This window comes from Martes martes (assembly GCF_963455335.1).
Source record: "Martes martes genome assembly, chromosome: 9".
Classification (NCBI taxonomy): domain Eukaryota; kingdom Metazoa; phylum Chordata; class Mammalia; order Carnivora; family Mustelidae; genus Martes; species Martes martes.
In genome coordinates, this window is record NC_137896.1 from 65224839 (window position 1) to 65249438 (window position 24600).

The 24600-nt window shown below is 39.6% G+C and overlaps 1 protein-coding gene across 1 annotated transcript in view; it reads right to left on the reverse strand.

The window, feature by feature from the left end:
* Positions 1 to 24600, reverse strand: part of TMEM131 (transmembrane protein 131) — a 229654-nt gene that overhangs the window by 21533 nt on the left and 183521 nt on the right. The window contains exons 20-31 of the mRNA XM_080813933.1: positions 23392 to 23544; positions 23216 to 23291; positions 22914 to 23031; positions 20639 to 20777; positions 20415 to 20524; positions 19864 to 19930; positions 14754 to 14905; positions 13971 to 14113; positions 13345 to 13531; positions 12007 to 12192; positions 10795 to 10953; positions 9799 to 10382 (exon numbers count right to left, since the gene is read on the reverse strand). Coding sequence (XP_080670059.1) covers positions 9799 to 10382; positions 10795 to 10953; positions 12007 to 12192; positions 13345 to 13531; positions 13971 to 14113; positions 14754 to 14905; positions 19864 to 19930; positions 20415 to 20524; positions 20639 to 20777; positions 22914 to 23031; positions 23216 to 23291; positions 23392 to 23544 — 2074 coding nt within the window. The remainder of the gene's footprint in view (positions 1 to 9798; positions 10383 to 10794; positions 10954 to 12006; positions 12193 to 13344; positions 13532 to 13970; positions 14114 to 14753; positions 14906 to 19863; positions 19931 to 20414; positions 20525 to 20638; positions 20778 to 22913; positions 23032 to 23215; positions 23292 to 23391; positions 23545 to 24600) is intronic.

Here is a 24600-nt window from a genome sequence, read left to right on the forward strand (position 1 = left end):
CTTCTTCTCTTTAACTGTCAGTACCAATGACCTCTAACATTCCTCATTCTGTAAGTTTGACTGGACACTGGACTATCCCTCTTCCCACTCCTGCCAGACCAGACATCATTATCCTTTTCTGATACTGTGATTCTTTTGGCAACGTTTTTTGCCAGCTTCATCTTTGCTGGTGTTCCCTAAAGATCAGCCCTTGGAACTTCTCTTCCTCCTTTATATTCTCCCTGGGGGATGACTTTAATTAATTTGACATAAGCAATTCAAATCTGAGATGCCCCAAACTGCGGTATATATCCTAAAAACTTCTTTTGGGTTCTCAGTCTGTAACAATCATTCTTAATCTGCCGTACCTTAGCCTAACCTAGGGAGCTTTTAACAAATACCGGTTTGTTTGGGCTCCACTCTGAGGTTCTGATGAAGCAGTTCTGTGTGGGACCTGGTGTGGGTAAGTATTTAAGCTCCTTAACTGATTCTACTGTGTAACTAGGCTGAGAATGATTAGTCATGGTCTCAACACAATCACCACTATATCAATCCAACAGCCCAGGCTAGCAGCTACCTCACTGTCCTGGATGGTTTCTTCGGCTGCTTCTGTTTCCAATTTCAAATGTTGGTGGGAGCGGAGAGAGCATGCTTTCATCAAAGGACTAATAAGAATTCAGACTGGCTCAGCCTGATGACAGGCCGATGTGCCCTGCAAGGCTGTATGTATGGGGGGTGGCCTCTCCTTCTTGCCACTTGGTGCGGGATTTCTCAGGGAAGGTTGTTCCCAAGGATCTCTTCTATTCCTCAGGAACTGCTTCCCAGGGCTACGAATGGGCTCTAGGGAAAGACAGTCTAAAATGTTTTGCTAGGAGGAGACTGGGGAAGTGGGAACCAGAAGTTAGAGGGAAACTGCCTTCTCAAAGATAAGTCATTTATTACCACGATACACAGGGGAGGACACAGGATAACCCGTCTTAAGGGAACCATGCCTTAACTGGTGTATAATCTATATAAAAACTAATCCCTCTAAATAATGACAGTAAAACTGGAGGGAGAAGCAGCTGAGAAAAACTGAGGTTTCCAGTGGTGGCCAAGGGATATACCCAACATGAGTGACAGGTTCCTCAGGCTTCACCCCACCATCTGGATGAACGGTCCCTGAGGCTACTCACTCTGTCTGCCTACTCCCACCATCACCAAGCAGCTCTTGATTGAAGATGCTACTTGTCCTACCGTGGGCAGCGCTTACCCCCTCTGTGATATTCCACATACAGTTTAAACACCTGAAGGGCAGCGATAAGCTTTACTGATCTCTCCATCCTCAGTGCCTTGCATGGTGCCCAGCACATAGCCAAGTGCTCAGCCAGTGTCTGCCAAGCTGTACAAGATGGTTTTGTGCTTTTGTAAACACTGAAATATGTCTACAGTGTGATCTGCTGGGGGACTTGCCGCCCCTAGCCATTTCACTCTTTCACGACTAATGTATCAAGGACTGAATCCAAAGTCAGTCACAGCAAACGGTGATTCCACATACAGAACATTCTTGAAATACCGTATTATAGGAATGGAGATTAATGGCTGCCAGGGGCTAAGGAAGGGATAGGAGTGGGAGGGAAGTGGGTGTGGCTAGGAAAGGATACACAGGGAAGAGATCGTTATGGTGATGTAAATGTGCTGTATCTTGGCTAGATAGGCATCAGTACAGAAATACCTCTAGACTTTGCAGGTTGGATTCCAGGCCATGACAATAAAGTGAATCAAATTAATTTTGTGGTTTCCTAGTGCATATGGAAGTTACCTTTACACCATACTGCCATCTATTAAGTGTGCAATAGTATTAAATCTAAAAAACCCAATGTATATACCTTAATTATTACTAAAAAATGCTAACCATCATCTGAGCTTTCAGCGACTTGCAATCACTGATCACAGATTACTAACCAAATTTAGTCATAATGAAAAAGGTTGCAATATTGCGAGGATCGCCAACATGTGACACAGAGACACGAAGTGAGCAAATGCTGCTGGAAAAGTGCTGTGGACAGACTTGCTCTGTGTAGGACTGCCACAAACTGTAGGAAAACTCAGTTATTTGCACAGGGCAACAAAGCCAGGCCCAGGGAGATGCACGTGCCTGAACCCCGGCTGTGGTAACGTGGTGCCCATGAACTTATGCCCCGCTGGCGGCTGCGATGCTTGCTCACAGAAACAGTCAGAATGAAACAGTTTCTTCATTGCTTTAAAGCCCAATTAAGTATATTTTTTCTAATAACTGAGTGGATACAAAACTTTATTGGCAAAAGCCGTTTGTCCCTATCTGCAGGGTATGTCAGGACTGACCTATGCATACAGGGACATAAGGCAGGCTGCTAAACATTTGTGGCAGAGTACCATCTGCCTCTTACTGCTCTAGCATCCTGATTCAACAGAAAGTTCTAAGCCTCATCAAATAATCCAGCTATTAGCACTATATACGTACTGCAGTCACCATGAGTACTGTGCACACGGGTGAGGCTAAGCATACATCTGTGTGAAGAACATTCCCATGTTCTCGCCAATAAAGACAAATGCCCATTGTATTAATCAGTGTTCTCCGATGGAAGTGGGGAAAAAAACAAAGGCTGTTTTTTTTTTTTTTTTTCAGATGCAGTCTCAGGCTTCCTCTTCCTGCATGAGAACTACAGAACAATGTTTTACTTTGGCCCTTGCTGCCAGGAACCACGCTGCTCATTTAACACTCAATGGTAACAACTCAGTTTTTTCTAGGTTTCTGAGGAGAGAGCACCATAATTAAAAACAAACAGATAAAACATCAAAAACTCCTTTCTGTCTTCACTGTTTTACCCAGGCTTTAATAATTTAAACTATCTCCAATTATTTTAAGGAGGCAAAGTATGAATTATAAATTTAAAGAATACATCCTGGTCATTTACTTTTTGTCTTCACTAAGGAGTGAATAAATTTGTAATCAACTAGTCTGGCCAAGCTGCTTTGGCTATCTCTCTCCCACATTAAGTCATTTCATTAACTTCAACCCAAAAGAATTGTTTCAGTAAAGTTTCAATTAGCAGCAAGTGGTTTCTCTGAATATGCGCTGTCCCTGGCAGCGGTAGGCCCAAGGCAAGCCATGTAACAGCTGACTAGACGCTCTGGAGAAGCACTAATCCTGACAGGAATTTGTCTTCTTCCTTGTGTTTTGGCTGAAATGGTCTAAATGAGGCCAATAAATAATACAGACCCACACACAATTTACTGGGGTCAGTACCAGTCATGCAAATTTATTTCCCCACATAATAACTTTATATAAGCATGTTAAACTAAAACATAACAAAACATGCATATGAAAAAACTTCTTCAGGAGTTCTTAAAGCAAATAATGGTTTTCAAACTTATTCTGTCGATTAAGTTCTGTGCACAGACTGTGAAGATACTAGTTTAGCTCAATTCAAGTTAGAAAAGAAGTCCTTATTAAGTGAAATAATTTTACTTCTAACCTGGGGAAGGAATTCATGAATTTGTATGAATACCTATACTCCTTTTGTTCTAGCTTTTCTGGTACCTTTATAAGGTTGTATATACCAACTGTGGTGCCTGACCAGAACCAATAAGGTACCCAAGACCTTATTCCTGCATCACCAAAAACTTTACAGTACGCAGAATTCAATTATGTAGGGTTTTCATAAAATTATTATACTCATTTTGGATTTGTCACAGATATTCAAAAGCACACTGAACTACAATTTAATGTTGGGAGAGGATAAGTTTCTGTTCTGTCTAGGTATTTCTGTTCACTCCCTTTAAGGGCAACTCCCTGTCTGCCCAAAAACCACTAGAGGGACCGGTGCCCACCTCCCAAGGACATTCACTGGTTACGTTCACTAGTGGGTTAACACAGGTTATCCCAATCACCAGTGGACCTTGTTGAATGCAGAGTATGACTCAGCAATCTGGGTTGGGGCCCACGATTCTACATCTCTTAAGGCCCCCAGGTGATGTTAACTGTCGCTGGTCCCTGGACCACAACTTTCAGTAGCAAATAGTACCAACACTGCTCCCCTTGTGCTGATACTAGCCCTTCTCTCTGCTTGCTCAGGTCCACTTCTCTGCCCCTATTGGGCAAATCAGGTTAGATTTACTCCGAGGACTGGTTACCTTTGCCTGTGGGACAATATACAGTAGTAGAGGAGAGACTGGAAAGTTTGTCAACCAAGCCTCAGGCTTTACCAATACTTGGCAGATGCCCTGCTTTGGGAGGCAAGTGAGTTTTTATAACGTTAGCTCTGAATCTAGCCTGTTTCCTTGCAGACAGCCCGGAAGGCAGATCAGATCTACGCATGCAGAACCCTCTATATCTGTGACAACTGCACACACACTACATTCCTACACACTGTCTGGCCTCACCACTGTACCCTGCATGTCTCCAGTCCTCACTGAGGAGACTGACACCAGCCTCACGGACTTCTTCTCTCAACCTATCACCTGGGCTCCAGGCCTTGTATGGGTCAGGTCAGTCATCTCTCCTCAGGACCTCTGAAATCCAAAAAGCTCTCGGAGTTTCTCTCCCTAATGCACTGAGAAACAGAACTTGAGGCTTAAACTCTTAGTGCTGAACTGAAGTTAGACTTATGAATCACACGGTACATGCACTGTGTGCCTTTCCAGAATCTCAATTCCCAAACACGTGAGGCTTCCAGAGGGTTTTGAAAGGCTCTGTGGCCTCACTGTTGCTAATGGGCTTTACTTCCACATCCCATTACCAAGGCTGCACCTAAGAACCTCTTACCGCCCAGAACTGCGTTTCCTTGAAGCCCTTCAGTCTCAGGTCTCACTTGCAGACAACAGTCTCCCGTCATTCCCTTGCTTCCACCATCTCTGCAGTTGGACATGTCGGATCTACTATTCTTTGACTGTCCATGTTCTCCCCGATTGTAGGACTCCTTCCAGCCTCAGCTGGGTCCCAATGTTGCCTGCGGGGCTGCTCTGCACATCCAGCTCTCATGTTCCATGGACTCCCAGTCCACAGAAATGTGAGCTCCAGAAATGAGCACCAGACTACTCTCAAGTGTTTCCTGTTTCTGCCCTCCCACTTTGCCCCTCAGTCCCAGCAGCTGTAACTTTAGCTCAAACAGAAGCTCCTTGGACTCCCTGTACCGCTTCTGCATCTCTACCCATTCATCTGCATCCACACACCTGTGGAATGAGTGTCTCATCTTCTGTAATCTACTGAACTGGGGCCCAGCCCACCCACCTCCTTGGGCACTTGCTTCTCTTCTTTTTGGAGGCGGCAGGACAGTGTAGTTACAAGCTGAGGGCTTACAATCGGGCCTGGTCATGGCCTCCCGTAACGCCTGTTGCAACCTTTCTGGACTGAGTTTCTAACTGGAGACAGAGGGTCATAGCAATGTCAGCCACCAGGGTGCATGAGGCATGTGCAGTCAGGCCTGGAACGTTAGTAAGTGTTGACCAACATCATCGCTCTCAGCTCTACTGCCCTTTTGTCCTTCACTCACAGATATTTCCAAACACCATGCTTCCCATTTTTTTCATTAAAAATACGACCACACAGTATTTTCATCCCGGGGCACCTGGTTGGCTAAGTTGATTAAGCATCTGCCTTAGGTCCAGATCATGATCTCTGGGTCCTGGGACTGAGCCCCGCATTGGGCTTCCTGCTCAGCGGGGAGTCTGCTTCTCTCTCTTTCTGTCTCTCCCCCTCTGCCCTTCCCCACTACTTGTTCTCTCTCAAGAAGATAAATAAAATCTATTAAAAAAAATATTCATGGGGCGCCTGGGTGGCTCAGTGGGTTAAAGCCTCTGCCTTCGGCTCAGGTCATGATCCCAGGCTCCTGGGATCGGGCCCGCATCGGGCTCTCTGCTCAGCAGGGAGCCTGTTTCCCCCCCTTTCTGCCTGCCTCTCTGCCTACTTGTGATCTCTGTCAAATAAATAAATAAATAAAATCTTAAAAAAAAAAAATTCATTCCCCTGCTTTTTTTTTTTTTTTGGTTAAAAGTTAAATACGGAAACTACAGATTAAAGAATAAACGCTCCCTTTCACTTACTTGCCCCCAACGCATACCCTAAGAAGTGGCCACTGTTAAGTCTGATGTGAACAGTACTCTCTACACCACAGTAACCAGGTTTCTCATCCTATCACTTCACAGCAACTATCCTGCCAAGGTCAAGTAATGTCCTAGCTGCCAGACTCTGTGCAGCTCTGCTCTACCTTTATTTCTTCTGGCCTTGCTGGGATAGGGTGCCCACATCTTCTGCCTGCTTTGTCACCCTGTCTGCTGGCCTTCTCCTTGCTGGCCCTGCCCTTAGGATTCTTTCTTTAGCCCCGTTTGTCCCATTTCTCACCCTTAAGATCAGTGCTGCGGTGTTCCACAGCTCCCTTCAACTCAGCAGGCTGAAGACCATGAGCACCATCTCCTGCCTAATAATAGTCCCAGCAGGAGCTACGTCCCATGATGTAAGTAGTAGCTATCTCTTCCACTTTAAAGGTAACAAATGGGGGCTCAGAGAAGTAAATGTCAGAGTCACACAGTTAGTAAGGAGCAGAGCCATGATTTAATCTGGGCCTGCCTCATGTCTGAGCCTGGCCTCATGACCGTGTGCCACTCTGTGTCTCCCTACCCTAGATAAAGCTGCCCCTCATGCAACCATAGCCAGAAATTAGCACGGCTGCAGACTGCACCGTTTCTTCAGCTAATGCGGATACCAACAGGTGACTGTACCAGGTGCAGAGCTTCCTTAGGTTTTAACCCTCAATCCAGCAATGGCCTCCGTCCAGTGCCTAGGATTCTGTGTTGCAGGGGAAGAAACCACACAAGCATAGAGTCTGATGACTGCGCAGCTATATGAAGCCCTGCTCAAGCCACCTGTGAAAAGAGGGCATTTCTGGGTGCCATCTTCCACGAGGAGCAGACTACAATCTAGGTAAAACCCAGGGAGAGCTTTTTATTTGAAGAGAAGTCACTCTGAACAGTCCAAAAGCTAGAACTTTTTTTTTTTTTAAGATTTTATTTATTTGGCAGAGAGAGAGACAGCAAGAGAGGGGATGCAAGCAGGGGGAGTGTGAGAAGGAGAAACAGACTTCCCACTGAGCAGGGAGCCTGAGGTGGGGCTCGATCCTAGGACCCTGAGATCAAGACCTGAGCCAAAGGCATATGCTTTAACGACTGAGCCACTCAGTTGCCCCAAAAGCTAGAAATTTCATAAGCTCATTATAAGGTAGACTTTTTGTCTGAGATACTGGGGAGGGACAGAGGGGAACAGGGTGCTTCTGAAAATAGAAGGTTCATATTTAATGTGAACATGATGAAGACTTGCAGGAGCTTGGGGTAAGCTTTAGAGAGCTTATAAAGGTTCTGCCCAGCTAAAAGCCTATGGTTTTATGACACACCACTGTTTTGCAACCTGGAGATCAATGCCCACTTTTATAAGTTCTTTTAAGAGGCCAGTTTTCCACATGTATGTTACACTTCAATATAAATACTTGCTAAAAAAAATTAAAGGTTTTGTTTCCTTCCTTCTTTCCAAACAGCAGCAGTGGGAAGGATAACAAATGTGATGTGATATGATGCCTGGAATCACTGTCCTCATGGGCTCAAGAATCACTAACGATGTGGAGGTACACGTACTCCATCTCCAAAATACCTTTTAGTAGGTCGACTCTAGGACCACTGTGGCCATTAAAATCATTTTTTAGTTTTAATATTTATGTTCCAGATGGATGACCATGAAATTAAAAATGGACCTATCACACTGATGTTAGCAGACTATCTTAGACATAGGTAGTGAGGTATTCAGTTTGACTGCCAAATTCCTTCTGGTAAGAAATGATTATATATGTTTATTTTATTCATGCCCTCAATATTGAAAAAACTCATTATGTAACTTGATCTAATGAAAAGAATTTTAAGGATTCATTTCCTGTTACTATGAAAATTACCCTAAAGTAAGTAAGCTCTATTAATAATGAGTTAGCAAAAAATACATTTCTCTGGAAAAAGTTAAATAATATTTGAGACATTTTACTATTTTGCAAATCCAAAGGCATGTAATTCTAAGAGGACTCTACGTAACTAGTCTTCATATCCAAGAGTAGGAAATTCTCTAATAAAAGTCCTGGACTCTGGGACATTGGGTTTCTCCTGGTCTCTCATGACAGCCAAGCTCCCTGTTTCCCTATGTAAATGAAAGGCAAAAACCCTCCCTGGTACACTGGTACACCAGTGAGGGAGGTCCTGAAACAGGCTTGGAATCATGTGTACTGGCAGAGCTGCCATGGGAGAGAGAGGAAGATGCAAAAGCTCGGGTTGTAAAGGGATTAAACTGAAATAGAGCTACAGGCTGTTTATTGGTTTTTATATTTTGATTTTGGAAGTCACCAAATAGCTTACCTCTGTGTATGTGTTGATAGGTCATGTTTAAGATCCCAGTGCACCCCTGCCTCCTGGTGTTTATGCTCTGTGGAATTCTCTCTCCTGGAGTATGGGCGGGACCACATTTCTGAGTAGCAGAACACTGCCAAAGTCATGGGATGTCACTTCCAAGATTAGATCGTAAAGGACTGTGACTTCTGTCCTGCTAGCTTTTCTCTCTCTTGCCTTCTAAACTTCCTTGCTCTGGTGAAGCCAACTGCTTTAAAGTGCCACATGGAGAGGACTCATGAAGGTGGGGGCCATAGCCATCAAGGAACTGAGATCCTCAGTCCAACAGTGTATGAAGAACTTAATCCTGCCATCAACCGCCTGAGTGAGCTTAGAAGCAGATTCATCTTCAGCTGAACCTTAAGATGACTTCAGCCCCAGGCAACACCTTGATTGCAGTCTTGTGAGCCAGAGAACCCAGCTAAGCTGCACCCAGATGCCTGACCCACAGCAACTCTGGGATAGTAAATGTGGGCATTCTAAGTGACAAAGTTTTGGGGTCATTTGTTACTGAGAAATAGGTAACTAATACAGTATACAGAACTCCAGAGCAGGGATCAGCAAAATTTTTCTGTAAAGAGATAGACAGTAAATACTTTCAGGTTTGTGGACCTCATGGTCTCTTGCAGTTACTCAACTTTGTTGTTGTAGCATGAAAGCAGCCATAGACAATATGGAAATGAATAAGCATGGCTATGTTCCAATAAATCTTTATTTATAAAAACAGGCGGTGATTTGGCGCCCTGGCTGCAGTTCGTTTGCCAATCCCTGCTCTAAAGTACAGATTCTGTGGAAATATTATTATTATCATTTTTTAAAGATTTTATTTATCTATTTGAGAGAGACAGCAAGAGAGAGAGAGCATGAGCAGGGGAGAGAGGCAGATGGAGAGGGAGAGGCAGACTTCCGGGCTGAGCAGAGGAAGGTGAGGGGCTCATTCCCAGGACGCTGGGATCATCACCTGAGCTGAAGGCAGTTGCTTAACTGACTGAGCCACCCAGGTGCCCCGGAAATATTCTGAGTTAAAATGCATGGTCTCCATTTTACCACTGTATTAAAAATTAGTTTAACAATTAAAAAAAAAAGGCTCAACCTATCACAGCACAATTACAGACAGCTGAACATGGAAACAGATGTCCAGGAAATTTCTAAATTTGGTAAATAACCTAAGAAGTTCAAATTTTTTTTATGATAAGTGGATACCTCTCTATCTGCATCAGATATGGAAACGTTGGAAGTCCAAACTGGAGGTAAATTAGAGCCAGAAGAACACTTACTACATCAGCTGTTTATATCACAACTACAATCAAAATAGCCCCTTAATCACGCACCCACTTTCCCCTCATACGTCATGCTTTTCTGCCAGTGAGAACCGATGATTACCTTTGCTTTTGGACAATGGTGATGGCGGCTGCTCTGTAAACACTTCTAGGGGTGGGGAATCGTGGTGGTCGAAGTCTTTGTCCATGGCTTCTATGAGACTGTTGATATCTGAGTCCTCTGAGCTGTGCCTTGTGCTGCCGGCATGTTCTGGGTGGGCAGGGTGCGAGAGAGGGGCGGGGGACAGCCTGTCCAGCTGCGGCTCCTGGTGCTGAGGCACTGGTGGTGGTGGTGGAGGTGGAGAGTGCTGCTCCAGCGGGCTGTGGACATGGTGCTGACTGCTGTGCTGGCTCTGTTTGGCTCCTTTGGACTTTCTGCCTGCTGCGTGACCTTGGGCCACTGCACTAGAATCTAAGACAAGGGGGCTTGCTTTGCTAGCAGCTTGTGCAGAAGTCCTGCTAGAGGTACTTGAGCTGTTTTTTGCTCTGACGTTTTCCACGTCAGCTGAGTTTCTATTGCTGTGACTGCTGTGTGGGTGCACCGGTGGGCCACACTGCTTGTGACTCCCTCCACTGGTTCGGGATGACGAGCCGCCTGCTCCACAGAATCCCCTACTGTGACCGGGGTCACAGCTGAGTGTGTTCAAGCTGAAAAAAGGACCAACTGCAGATCAGTAAATAGCAACTTACAAAATCTAAGATTAAAAAAATGTTACCTCTTCAGGACAGCCACAAGAGAAATATAAATTAAGGAAAAAAAAATCCAGCAAGAAATAGGGATGCTTTCCACAATTTTATAGGATCTGTTCTCTCTGAAAATTTAGCAATCAAGTCAGTGATCTAAGAATATTTTAATATTCACTAACATAACAATAAAAACATGGGATTTGCTGTGAGTTCTTAGTAGAGAAGAGAGCTATACACAAGAGATTATGAAGTTATTAGAATTAAGATTTCTTCCCCCTTGAGCAAAGATGAAAAGAAAAACTTATTTTTTCTTTTAATTATATCAGCCACACCTATGTGTACTAGAGAATTTATTTCCAGCATGTGAACATACTTTCCTTCAGATGAAATACCAACGATTCTCCTGAGATCAAATGGTCTGCCCACATCAAAGGGTGGGTTCGAGGCCTCAAAGGACAGTCGCCTTCGAAATGGCTCCCAAATTCCTTGAGCTTCTAAATAGGCTGTTCCAATTACCAAGAGAAACAGTGCACTGTAGGGGCACAGAATGTGGAGAGTTGGGATTCACTTGTTAGTGTAAGAGTAACAAAATTTTATATTAAAGGCAGAGTTTCTTGGTAAAGTACAACTGGATGTAAAAAGCAGAGATGCCTGAGACAGTTTTTACTGGACTAGACAAAAACAAAGTGTCATGAATAAAAGTCTGCAGGCTCCTTTTTACAGAATGCCAACTTACATAGAGGCTTATAGAGAAGAAATAATTACTTGTATCAGAACAGATACTTGGAGGTTACTTTTCCTTTTACGAAGAAGCAGCTTTTACCTTGCGGTTTTAACCTTCTAGGCCAATTCTTTTCCCTTAAAGGATTTGTGGGGTAACTATGTAAATTTACAGGCAAGTGTATCAGATTCTCTAAACCCATAAATATACTGAAAAAAAGATAAGGTTGCTGAGGATTTAAAAATTATTTCTCGGGGCGCCTGGGTGGCTCAGCGGGTTAAAGCCTCTGCCTTCGGCTCAGGTCATGATCCCAGGGTCCTGGGATCGAGCCCCGCATCGGGCTCTCTGCTCAGCGGGGAGCCTGCTTCCTCCTCTCTCTCTGCCTGCCTCTCTGCCTACTTGTGATTTCTGTCTGTCAAATAAATTAAAAAAAAAAAAAAATAAAAAATAAAAATAAAAATTATTTCTCATGTTTTGTGTTGCTTAGGTCTGCTTAAAAAAAAAAAACATATAATGTTGAGTAAATTACCTATGCCCAAATCAAGTAACTTTACCTGGCAAATTATGAGTAGTTTTTTTCCTTTAAGAAATTAACATGTAAAAAAAAAAAGAAGAAATTAACATGTACTTAATTTCTATAAGAAATTTTAAAGGTAGAAGACTTTTGCTTATTGTATATGCTACTCAACCGGGGTTCAGTTCTGACTGCTCCCACTAGTAGGTATGGTTTGATCAAGGCAAAAAGGTCTGTTCTGTTTGCTGACATAGTCCTAGCACTCAGAACAGTGACTGGCACACAGTGGGCATGCGAGCAATAGTGTCAAGTGATGCCTGAATACCAACCTCAAAAGAAGACACAAGTACCTCATTATTCCTGAGATGATGATGTACAGAGCCAGCTCCCAGTTGGGTCTGGGCAGGGCTTCTGCACAGGTTGCTAACATATGGTACGGAAGGGATGCATTCAATACAAATACAAATTCAGAGCCACTGGTTGTTATAAACTTCAGTTCACGAATAACTCTAGAAGCTGTGAAATCAGGAGTAAACCTAAAACAGAATAGCAGCAGTTAGACTAGTTTTAAAAATACACCACAGCACATTACATCTAATACCAGTCCCACACACCTTTAGATCGTAATGGGGAATTTCAGAGTTTGGTACGTCTATTCAACTTTTAAGACTTCATTTTAAGGTCTCATTTTAAGACTGAGAAAGCATTATTCTATGAGGTTAATAACAAATACAACTATATTCTGTCGGTAATTAGAGAAACTGCATGAAAAATAAGAATAATGAGCTTAATTATTAATTCAGGAAGTGCTCTCTGAGCTTCTCTCCCTTCCTCTTTTCTCCTTTATCTGAATCCACTCTTTTCTCTCAGGATATATTCCTAACATATCCTGAGAGATAAAGCTAAATCTATATACACAGAACCTGAGAGAGAAAATAAAAAAAAACAAACACACAGAACCATAAACCATCTTAGCCCTGGTGATCTTCTCTTCATCTCTTGCAGTACTGATTTCTGCCCTAATTATTTCATTTTTATTTTTTGCTAACTGTATGCCCTCCAACCAGATGGTCGGCACTGTGAGGAGAGGCGTCTTATTCTCCACTGTGCTGTTAGGTACCAAGCACTATGCTGTACATGACTACTACCATTCCGTACTGAGTGACTAGCCATTGAAGATCATAAAAGTATCACTCAGTTAAGGGGACAGAGGTTACATTTTATTACACAAACTCTATAATCTAACAAGTTACCAATTAACTGTCAAAATAGGCTGCAGCTATTCTCAATACAGGCATTAACAATGTCTTCTGACCAGAACATTACACACTCCTCCATTGCACAACATGGAAAAACTGCACGTGTGCGATGCAGGGACCTCTCTGTTACTGAGACTGAATTTATAATCAATTTCCTACCAAAACCTTATGCTTTAACACAGCCCTGGAAATAATTGTGAAACCAGTTTCTAAGATTATCTGATCCACTTTGGATATATAGGAAGTTTCATAAACAAAGATATGAAGAAATAACTAAAGATGAAGGGGAAAAAAATCAAATCAGTACATTTGTGGATAAGGACTTTTTTTGTGAGTATGAAAACGTATCTTTGCACAGTCTGAACAACTGTACTATTTGAGGGTGATGGGAAGCCAGTAATTCGTTACACCTCCCAAGATAATACTTACAATATGATTATGTCTTTAGAGGCGTTGGCGCTTAGTGCAAACTCTTGACAATTAACAACTTTAAAGCCGTATCCTTCACACGAGTACCCACTGACTTCAATGGTTTCTATGTGAATCTGAAGTTGCCCCGTATTCTCTACTTTAAATGTTCTTTTCAATGTGAAATTTGGTTCTCTTAGTTTCAAACCTAAAGGAAGGAATATCAAGAGTATAAATCTTGTTAGCATGTGCTGCAGGTCCAAATGATTATCACATTCACCATAAATGTATGCCAAACATTATGAACCACCTCCTCATGCCGAAGAGATTAGCTGGTACCCAGACTTCATCAGGAAGTACTACTCCACTTTGTTGTACCATTTGAGATAGCAAAAATTTAATTGTTTTATTTTTCATACTCAGAGTAAATCATCTAAGACATGTAATGGAAATTGAACTTTTAAATATTTGAAGATTCAAATCAAACAACCCTGAAAACAAGTCAGGGTATTTCATTAAAAATCTTAAGTATTCATCACTAATATACACACGTGCACATAGAAAAATACTGTTTGTTTTGGGGGAATTATTTATTTTTGGAAACAAACACTGAAGGTTGTGCCATTGAAACTGTTAGGAATACTTACTATCTGTACAATCTTTCAACAATGCTTCTGTGATTTTAAAGCGTAAGGAACTCCCTGGACCTGGAAGCTTGCCTGCCACCCTCAAGTTCTCAGTCGTTCCTTGTCCTTGGACCATCACAGCATCCACCACTGTCAGATTATTTCTGTGCAAGAAATACAGAATTTTCTCCCATTAAAATTTGCATTAATAAATTATAAATTTGCATAAATTACAGATAATTGATCTATAACTCTTATTTTTTTAATAAACCATGTAAAAATGAATATACTAAACTTTAGAATGAAACATTTACACTTCAAGAATTTAAAAATCTTTACACAGAGAGAAGCAAGAGTTTTTCATTTTTAAGAGTCACACATGGTATAGGAAGAACACTATTCAGGTTTTCAAGTTCTAAATATAATCACAGAGGTACATTTCATCAAGTGTGATATGTTGTGTGCATGTTTTGGACAAAATGAATACCCTATTTATTTTTAAAAAAGATCTTATTTATTTACCTGAGAGAGAGAGAGAGAGAGAGAGAGATAGAGAGCATGAGGGGAAGGGTCAGTGGGAGAAACAGACTCCCTGCTGAGCATGGAGCCTGATGTGGGACTCGATCCTGGGACTCCAGGATCATGACCTGAGCCGAAGGCAGTTGCTTAACCAGCTGAGCCACCCAGGCACCCATGAATACCCTATTTAATAAATTAGACGCACAAAATCACATTAAAACAAATCAAGTAAGGACTTCTGAGTAAGTACTAAAAATCAACGCACACTTAAAGCACAGAACATACCTGATTATGATTAGTGAAGAAACAGTTCTGTTGTGAATTGGAGTAAACTTTACTTTGACAGATTTCTTTTCTCCAGGTTTTAAAATTAGGTTTAAAACTGAATGCCGGGAGAGTCCTTCTGTAAATCCTGTTGAACTCTGCAGTGGATGAGCCTTAAATCATTGGGTAAACAACAGAAGTCACTACCATATTCTCTGGAAAGAAGTTTTTTTCTTTACCCCATCCACAGCCCAGTACTAGTTTCTTGAGCTGATTAAATGTGTGAGCAATTTTACCCCTCATGATTCAGATACTGTTTAGCCTGCAGACAGAAGTAGCAACCAGTGATGGCCCTTCTCATTGTGCTTTAAGTCTCCAAAAGGGCTTTGATCCCCTGTCACCAAAGTCCCTATATTTGTACTAGGCATTTGTTTTTGTATACATATCTTTTTATTTTTAAGACTAAAAAATTCTGAAATGTAATACACATATATAAAAAGGACACAAACCTAAGAAGCAAAGCTCAAAATTTTAGCATAAAGCTAAGAGCTGTGCAACCAGCACCCCAAAGTCCTACGTTGCTGTTCCCACTTTCATCCAATTTTCCTGTTCCTTCTCCTTCTGACAGGTATCAGCTGAAGAGTCTTCAGGGTGTATCAGATTTTTTTTATTTGTAAAAATATTTCCAACTCATAACCATCTATCTTTGAATATTATTTTGAAAGCTCAGCACATAATTACTGTTTAACATTTATTTGATTGACTGAAAGTTAAATAATAGCTTAGTTTAATAATCAAAAGATGGCTTCTAGACAGCCAGTTACAGATAAGATTTAAAATATACTTTTTATTAAAAATATGATAGTTCACACTTAAGGATACACTGTTTTGATTTTTAAGCAACATTAAGTTTAAGCTTTTTTGGTGGGGTGGGGGAAAGGGTTGGAAATACTTGGCTATAAATGTCCACGGTTCTTCATGGCTCTGCTAACATGTGGAAGGGGAGTGAGGTTTGCATGACTTCCTGCTCCACTTGGCATAGTTAGGTTTAAAACATATAGATCTATCTACTTCTGCTGGCATGATTCTACAAACATAACTTACAGTCAATAGACTTAATGAAGCCACTATTTTTAAACTCATGCTTCTGAGGCAAAACATCTTCTTCTGCATCTAACCTTCTTCTGTCAATGTCTACTAGGACAACAGAATATCCTGACTGCTCCAAAATGGTTAGTCAGTAAAGTGTCTTTTAGGTAAACTATTTTGAGGAATTGATGGACACATTATATACTATACATATATTCCCAATAAACACCAGCTAATTTAAATTCTGGTGACTTGGCAAACATTTGAGGATGTTGTGATACTTCAGGGATACCATTAAGGCCTCAACTGATTCTCAGTAATTCTGCAGTTGTGGCTCTTTAGAGAGTGACCAGTGGGATCCCCAGGGTTCTCAGAATCTTTTCAGGATATCCATGGTGTCAAAATTATTTTTCTAACACTGACAGATGCTATCTGCCTTTTCCACTGTGTCAACATTTGCACCAGCAGTCAGCAAAATCAATGGTGGGTAAAACAACTGACCTTTCAGCTTAAAGTAAGGCACTGGTATCTAACTTCCCTATAGCTACTATCTTCCTCATTGGTATGTACTTGTAGTTTAAAAAATTTTTTTTACTGATTAAGCAATTAATGATATTAATCTTAATAAATCTCAATCTTTGTGCACACACATTTTTAGTATTGTCTGACAAAATGGGAAGTACGAATAAAGCACTCCTGCTGCCTACTGAAGCATCACGTTGTCTACCATTTGAGAGACAAACTGAATTAGCTGCTTTTCTCATGGAAGACCATTTATAGTTGAAAGAATGACTGACAGTCTGTGGTTGTTCAGACTTGGGTATTTGGTAGAGATTTTCACAAAAATGAAGTGCGTCTGTCCAATTAAGGAAACAACTGAAGTATTTATTGCCCATGATAAAATTTGAGTGAGAAAATTCAGAATTTTGGAAAACATGCATCTACCCCTGTGAACTTCACAGCTTTCCAATAGTTAAGGAATTCCTTGATGAGACTGGTAGTTATATAAATGAATATGATTTTTTTGGATTTTGTAGAGTGAGTCATTCAACATTTGGAAGCTCTGCCTATCTCAGTGAACCAGTATTTTCTGAATAACTGATGCATGCTGTTAGAGTTAATTAAAAAGGCAGTTAAGATACTCTTTTTTTTTGTAACTACATATCTGTGCCAGGTCATGTCAGATATCTGTCATATACTTCAACCAAAACAATACAGCATGAGAGACTAAATGCAGAAGCAGTGGGGCTCTATTTGTGTATCAGGTCTGAGAGCCATTAAAGAGGTCTGTAAAAATGTAAAACAATCTGCTCTTCTTGCAAAAAGTCTTTTTGGGAAAATACAACTATTTTTAATTTTTATGTTACCTGTGTTAAATGGAATGAGTTTATTCTTATTTTAATTGAATTAAATATTTTAAAGATCTTTCACAGTTTTTTCCCAGTTTTGAGAAATAACTGACATACATCACTGTATAAGTTTAAGACACAGGGGTCTCATTTACATATATTGTAAAATGATTACTGCAATGGGCTCAGCCAGCATCCACCTTCTTATATAGACACAGTGAAAAGAAAAGAATGAAAAAAAGAATAAAAGGAAAAAAACTTTCTGTGATGAAAACTCTTCGGATTACTCTCTTAACAACTATCTACTATATACAGCAGTGTTGGCTCTAGTCAACATGTTGTAATCACACATCACATCTCTAGTACTTCCTTGTCCTGTACTTGGAAGTTTATACCTTTTGACCACTTCTCTCCAATTCCCTCTCCCCTCACCCCTCTACCTCTGGTAACCACAAGTCTCTTTTTCTAGGAGTCTGAGTTTTTTTCCTTTTTTTAAGATTCCACATATAAGTGAGATACAGTACTGCCTTTCTCTGTCTGACTTATTTTACTTGGCATAATACCTTCAAGATCCATACACGTTGCCACAAAATGGTAGGATTTCCTTGTTTGTTTGTTTGTTTTTTTTTTGGCTGAATAATATTCCACTGTATAAATATATACCATAAGTTCTTTATCTATTCACTCATCGATGGACACTTAAGATTGTTGCCTTGGCTATTACAGATAATACCACAATGAGCATGGGGGTGCAGATATCTTTCTGAGTTAGTGTTTTTGTTTCCTTTGCACATATTCCCAGAAGTGGAATTGCTGGCTCATTTGGTAGTTCTATTTTAAATTTTTTGAGGATCCTCCATGCTGTTTTCCACAGTGGTTGTACCAATTTATATTCCTACTCTTCTTTCCACATCCATACCAGCATTTGTTATATCCAGTCTTTTTGATAATAGCTATTCTAACAGGTGTGAGATGGTATCTTATAGTGGTTTTAATTTGCATTTCCCTAATGACTGTGATGTTGAGCATGTTTTCATATACTTTTTGGCCTTTTGCAGAAAAGATCTCTCAGTTTTAATTTTTAATATGGTAAATACTGAGAGATGTGAACCAGATGAACAAAAAAACCTCTTTGGAGTCATGAATAATTTAAGACTGTAAAGGAGTCCTGAGACCAAATACTTTGAAAACCACGGGTTTTATAACCACTATAGAGGATGGTGATAGAATTCACCCTAACCTTACTCTAAGATCTAGAATTTCATATTTAGAATAAATTTGTGAGATCTAGAATATTCTTACACATCTTCCTACCTTTCACAGTGCCTACACTTCAGTGTTTTATACCTTGTAAGTAACACTAAAGAACTTGTGTTTGATAAGAAAAAAAGGTAAATATTAGCTCATTTACTTCTTATGTGTATTTCCTCCCTTATAAAAACAGAGCAAAAGGAATCTCTGATTATTGAGCTTTCTAATTATTTGGAATCTAGATAACCTTGAGCTTATTAGGTTGTCATTTTATGCATGGAAAAAACTGACCAGGAAAAGATTCCAAGAGAAAGGCACGAGACTAGAATATATGTCTACATTCTAGTCTGGTTTTCTATTAGTTGGCAGAAAAAAGATACATTGAAATTTACTTTCTTACATTGAAAATTACTTTTACACAAAATTGACTTATAGACAGTATTAAAAAAACTACTATTCTACAAAGATTTAGCTTACACATGCCTTATAGACTAAAACACGAAACTATGGGAAAGAACACAAGTATTTCAAGAACTATAGAATATCTGGTTTGACAGGCTAATTAGGGACACAGACTACATGGCATGACAGTTTGGGGGAGGGCTCTGGGATCTGAGAGAACCAGACTTTAATTTCGCCCTGCCAGTTATTTCATACCTGCTAGGTATGAACTTGGGGCAAGTTCCTTCCTTTTCCTGAGCTTTATTTTTCCCCAGCAACAGAACAAGGAAATCTTTACCTTTTGGGGTAGTTAGTAATTGCTTAGCCTGGCTGCCTGTAATGATTCCATGAAATTACAAATGTGAATGTACCTGTTATAATGCTGACACATACTAGATGTTCATGTAATACTGGGAAGCATTCTTCGAGATGGCTCCCCAATACTGAAAACCTTCCTACTGCTTTTCTTTCCTGGCCTACTTAGCCACAGATTGACTTATCTAGTCAACATTCAGCACAGTCTTCCTACGCACCAAGGAACCATTTGAGGGGCTTCCCATGAGTTTGTTTAATCTGTTCAACAACTATGGGTCTGGCATTAATGGAGCTTACAATTTTATTTGGAAGTATCCAAAATAAAAATTTAAATAACCAAGCTCAATATTTTGAAGCTTAATAAAAATAAATTATGTTAGTATATACCTCATTTAGATACTCTCAGAGTTTCTGGTACCAAGCCATTATTTTAAACCTTCATGGACTCAAGGAGTAACGCCTGCAAATGGGAACCTTCTACCCAGTGTGCCTCATGTTGATCTAAATCCCATCTATTCCTCCTGGGTTTTTTTTTTTTTTTTGCCTCTAATTATTGGACTGCTCTGACTTCTTCAGTAACTTCCCCTTCAGCGAAACTTAAGGATAGTCAGTAGGTTTCCTCCACGTTTGCACTTATCATATCATAGAGTTATTTCTCAGGAATAGTATAAAGTTTGCATACTTACACTGTTTCTGAAGACTTGGAATTCTAGCGTTCTTAAATCTATCTTTGCCACCTTACTCAAGTTAAACCTAAAATCAAAAAAGTATATATATTTCTTCATAAACAGCATCATAATTAATGGGTAATTAGAGTAATTATCAAGTCTGTACTTTATTTGCAAACTACCTTTTGGCAGATTCTGAGGTCAGTATTACCAGATTAATAGCCTTCCAAAAATTAAAGGCCACAACTTATAGTTAATATTTTGTTCAGTTTTTAAAACTAAAATATTTAAAAGATCCCACTTGCTTTCTCTTTATGATCTTTCACTTTTTTATATTTTTTTAGAAAGGAGTTCAACATTACTTTTTCTTGTCTTAAACTGAAAGCTCTTCTAGATACTTAACACATTATGAGTATCTCTCTCCAGAACCCCCTCTCAATTTTAATTATGGATTTAGAATTTCTCTAAGCCAAATCTATAACTGTATAAACTGTAATAGAGTTCTAAATGTATAAAATAATAATTCAATGCTAATATAGAACATTTTGATTAATTAAAGCAGTACTTACCTTGATATTAACTTATCTACAAAGACTGAAGGATTGGAATATAAAGCCAGAGGAATAAATTGAATATAGACAGGAACATCTGCAGGATTTTCCAAAGTAATCTCTTCTTCCTTAAACAAAGTAACAAAACAATAAATGAAATGTTTCCATAGTTAAAAGTAAGAGTAGATACTTAACAGCCCTGTTATGAATTTCCAAAAACCAATGTCACTCTGAATACTTACCGAGGAGCAGTTTGTATTAGTAAGTGGAAATTTCAAGTGCCGGGGTGAGCTAATTATAGAAGGCCAGGAGAGCTCAGCAGTGATTTTTGATAATATATTTTTTTGAAGGTCTGTATTTACTTCAAATAAAGCACTCAGTCTAGAAAAAAAAATTTGTTAGTTACTATATCAAAATGAAATATCTGAATTTTCTGAATATAAGAAATCTAATTAGGCTTGTATACTTCAGAAATTTTATTCTGGCCCTGAATAAATATAGTTTTATTTGTTCTGCAATTTTACTATGTTTTTAATAGACATCTATGAAGATGTCTGTTTTGGCACAAAGAGTTGCCAAAGTCTCTATCACTGATCACCTGTATTGTTTTCGTACTGAATATGTGAAGGACAAGGCAGGCATATACGTATAACATATGGTGTTAAGGGATCCTAAAGGAACTTGCAGCCTAGTGGAAAGATCTAGACACCAACAGCAGAGTGCTGATGAATATTCATCAGCAGAACTTATGAGAAGGCAGTGCATTGCTTGGCATATGGCTTTTTACCCCCCGAGATTAAAAAAAAAAATGAAGGAAAATCTTAATATGCAATGAGGATGTCAGCTGAAGTGGTAATACATATGAGGGTTTTGTGCAGATATATGTAAAGTTATCAAAAATATTCAGGACCTCATTTGAATATTTCTCTACTTATGAGCATTCATAAGCCAGCTGTTTAGAACTCAAGAATATATTCCCTAAGGAAACACTATTACACACGGGGCTAAGGTTCCTGGGCCCAAACATGGAAGCCCGCTTTTATTTATTTTTTTAAATTAAGATTTTATTTATTTATTTGACACAGAGAGACAGAGAAAGAGAGAGAGAGAGAGGGAGAGAGGGAACACAAGCAGGGGAACTGGGAGAGGGAGAAGCAGGCTTCCTGCTGAGCAGGGAGCCTAAATCAGGGCTCGATCCCAGGACCCTGGGACCAGGACCTGAGCCGAAGGCGGACGCCTAATGACTGAGCCATCCAGGCGCCCCCATTGAAGCCCACTTAAACCCACAATACTACTGAATTGTGACACTCTAATATTGGTAAGAGTACAGATTTTATAAGGCGAAGAAAAGAAATTCTCTGTAACACAAAGTCAGCAGCAGGGAGAATGCCACAGTCACCGTACACCTGGGACATGATGGTATGGGACAGACGAGAAGCCTAGCTTCTTAGCTGTGGAGTGCTGGGCACACAAGGAGGAAGGGAGAGGTTTTGGTGGGGGAGAGGTGAAGAGGCTCTTCAGCACTGCTCCAAGTTTATCTATTCATAATGTTAACATTTGGAGACCGTCTATACACTGTAAGGTCTGTAATGGAAATGTAGGTGACCAAGAACTACTGAATTCATCAGAGGTTTCTCTCTACTTATCTTCACCATTTTAAAGTAGAAATTTAACTCTTTTGCCTTAAGAAATTTTTTGATAGTAGGTAGTTCAGATAAACGAAACCCTCAGATTCAATCACTAATGGTTTGAAAAATTTATAGTACTATAAATTAGATTATCTTGATACTGACAAATACATTCATCAAATTAGCCAAATGAAGAAGAGCAGTTTTTATCAGTTACCATGTTATCAATATTCTAATCAAATTCTCTTCTGGAGCACAAGTGTGTTTCTGCTTTTGAATCCAGGTGTGGTAGGGTTTGTCATTAGCACATTTTCTGCCTGCCAATGATATATGGTTGAGCCTCAGTGAACTGGGCTCTAGGTGCCCCCTAAGGGCTCAGTACTGGGAAAGGGAAGAGGCAGTTCTTTTCACAAGGAGCAAATGGACACTTGGTCTCCACTGCGGGACTGAACCTAGGAAATGTTTTCTCTGCCTTTAGCAGAGGGCAGTGGTAGCTCTTACGCAAATGGCTGTATCTCAGGTGAACAATTTATGCATCCTCTATAAAGACAACTTCAAATAGTTCTTTGATTTTAAGGAAGTATCTCGAGCACTGAAGGAAAGAGAAAAATAGTAGTGTGTGTATTTCTGAGCAACATACAATTAAAATGGCAATTTAAGACTCCTTCTTAATAATTTTCTGAAGATGAAGCATTATTTTCTGAATGCTTATTTGAAGCATATTTCTGAAGATGAAGCATTATTTTCATTATTTTCTTTCTTTAGAAAGCATTCTTTCTATAGAGAAGTAAAAGAACCTAATACAAGAGTAACATTTAGAAAGTAGTATCAACAGAGACATTTCAAACTTGCAAAAATAGCTAAACATACTTAAAGCAAAACCACTCACCTATGACCTGAATTTTCCTTTATTCCCATCCATCCTTTGAACAGGCTTTGATGCAAATCCCAGTCAGCATCCCATGTGTCCTCCTGCATGGCTACACCAGGCTGTACTTTGGGTTCAGCTAAAACAAGGACACATACTTTATGACAAACTCAGCCCTACAATCTACATCCACTAGTCAACTTTTCTTCAAATGATTTCCATGGTACCAAGGGATAGGGATGGACTTTGAAAGTGGCAGCCTTTCATCAAAGAATATCTTGGGTGGAGTGAAGGGGATGACAGAGAATAGCAAGATAACTTACATTTGGATAGAAAAGGCAAGCCAACATAGCAATGATCCCCACACTGCAGTCCAGGATCAAAATAAATGTTTGCAATCTACAAAGAGGCACAGGAGAACTGTGAATCCTAAATCCACAGAAGGTCACTGTAACACAATACTAACAGAAGAGAATTCTCAAATACAATGTTCTCAAACCTTTGACTTTTTTCCTGGCTCCAAGTCTTCCTTATTGCCCCGTAATCGTTTGTAGTAAAATCGCACATCTTCTGACAAAGATCGTATTTGTTGTATCTTTACCTTCTGTGAGAAGGAATTCATAATATTTAAGCTTTGATGAACTACTTTCCCCTGAAGAAAACAAACAAACAAACAAACAAACTCATTAGTATATGGTTGGATTTTCTTAAGAACACACAATTTAGAGGTGACAGACATATTTTTCAGGAACCAAACTCCAAAAGACACTTGGAATTTTTATCACTTGATAATCTCTAATTTTGTAATCAGAGCGCTCCCAAATATACCTATACTTATTTCTCTCTCTATGTGTGTGTGTGTGTATTTTATATATATATATATATATAATTATTTTTTAATTTGTCATTTTCATGGCCTATTATACAAAAATCAGCAGGACAAATCCCTATAATCTTGTGAAAATGAAATAAAATAAGAAAAATGTCCGTATCTAATGTTAAAATAATGAGGCTGCCAATAAAGGTAATAAACAGAGATAGCTTTGAATAAAGGAAATGGTCATTGTCAGTTTGTTAAGCAAGATTTGTTTATACCAAGGCCAGGCTGCCCTCCAAGTATCCAAATTCACGATGAAATAATTTAAATCTAAAATCAAAAGCCAAACAAGACAAGACAAAAAAAAATCAGATTTATTTTACTTAGAAGTATTTTCTTTTTAAAAGAAAAAACATCATTTGTGCCAAAAACAAATTAGACATCTTTTAAAAATAGAGGTTATCAAATATCTTAACACAGCAGACAGATTAAATAACCAGATAACCAATGACTGCTCTTATCAGTGGCATGCTTCTCCCTATGATAGGGTATCAGATTTTAATTAAAAAATTAAATAATTTAAACAATCTTCAATAAGAATTATATTATAATCTTTCCTTTCATTTGAATTCAGAATTTGATCTTATAATCTGATTCCTAGTCATCGGAAGAAGTCTCAAAAATGACCATACCCACTGGGCTAATATCTGGTATAAGAAGACACAGAAATTAAGAGAGTACACAGGAAAAAGGAGTAGAATGAGGGTGAGGTTAAAAGTAATACTCATCATTTGCACCCCAGGCAGAGGGAAACACAGCAGAAAGGTATTATCAGAGGTCAGGTATGGTGCTGGGACAGGAGAACAAAGGAGCAGTGAAGCCCGTCTTTGA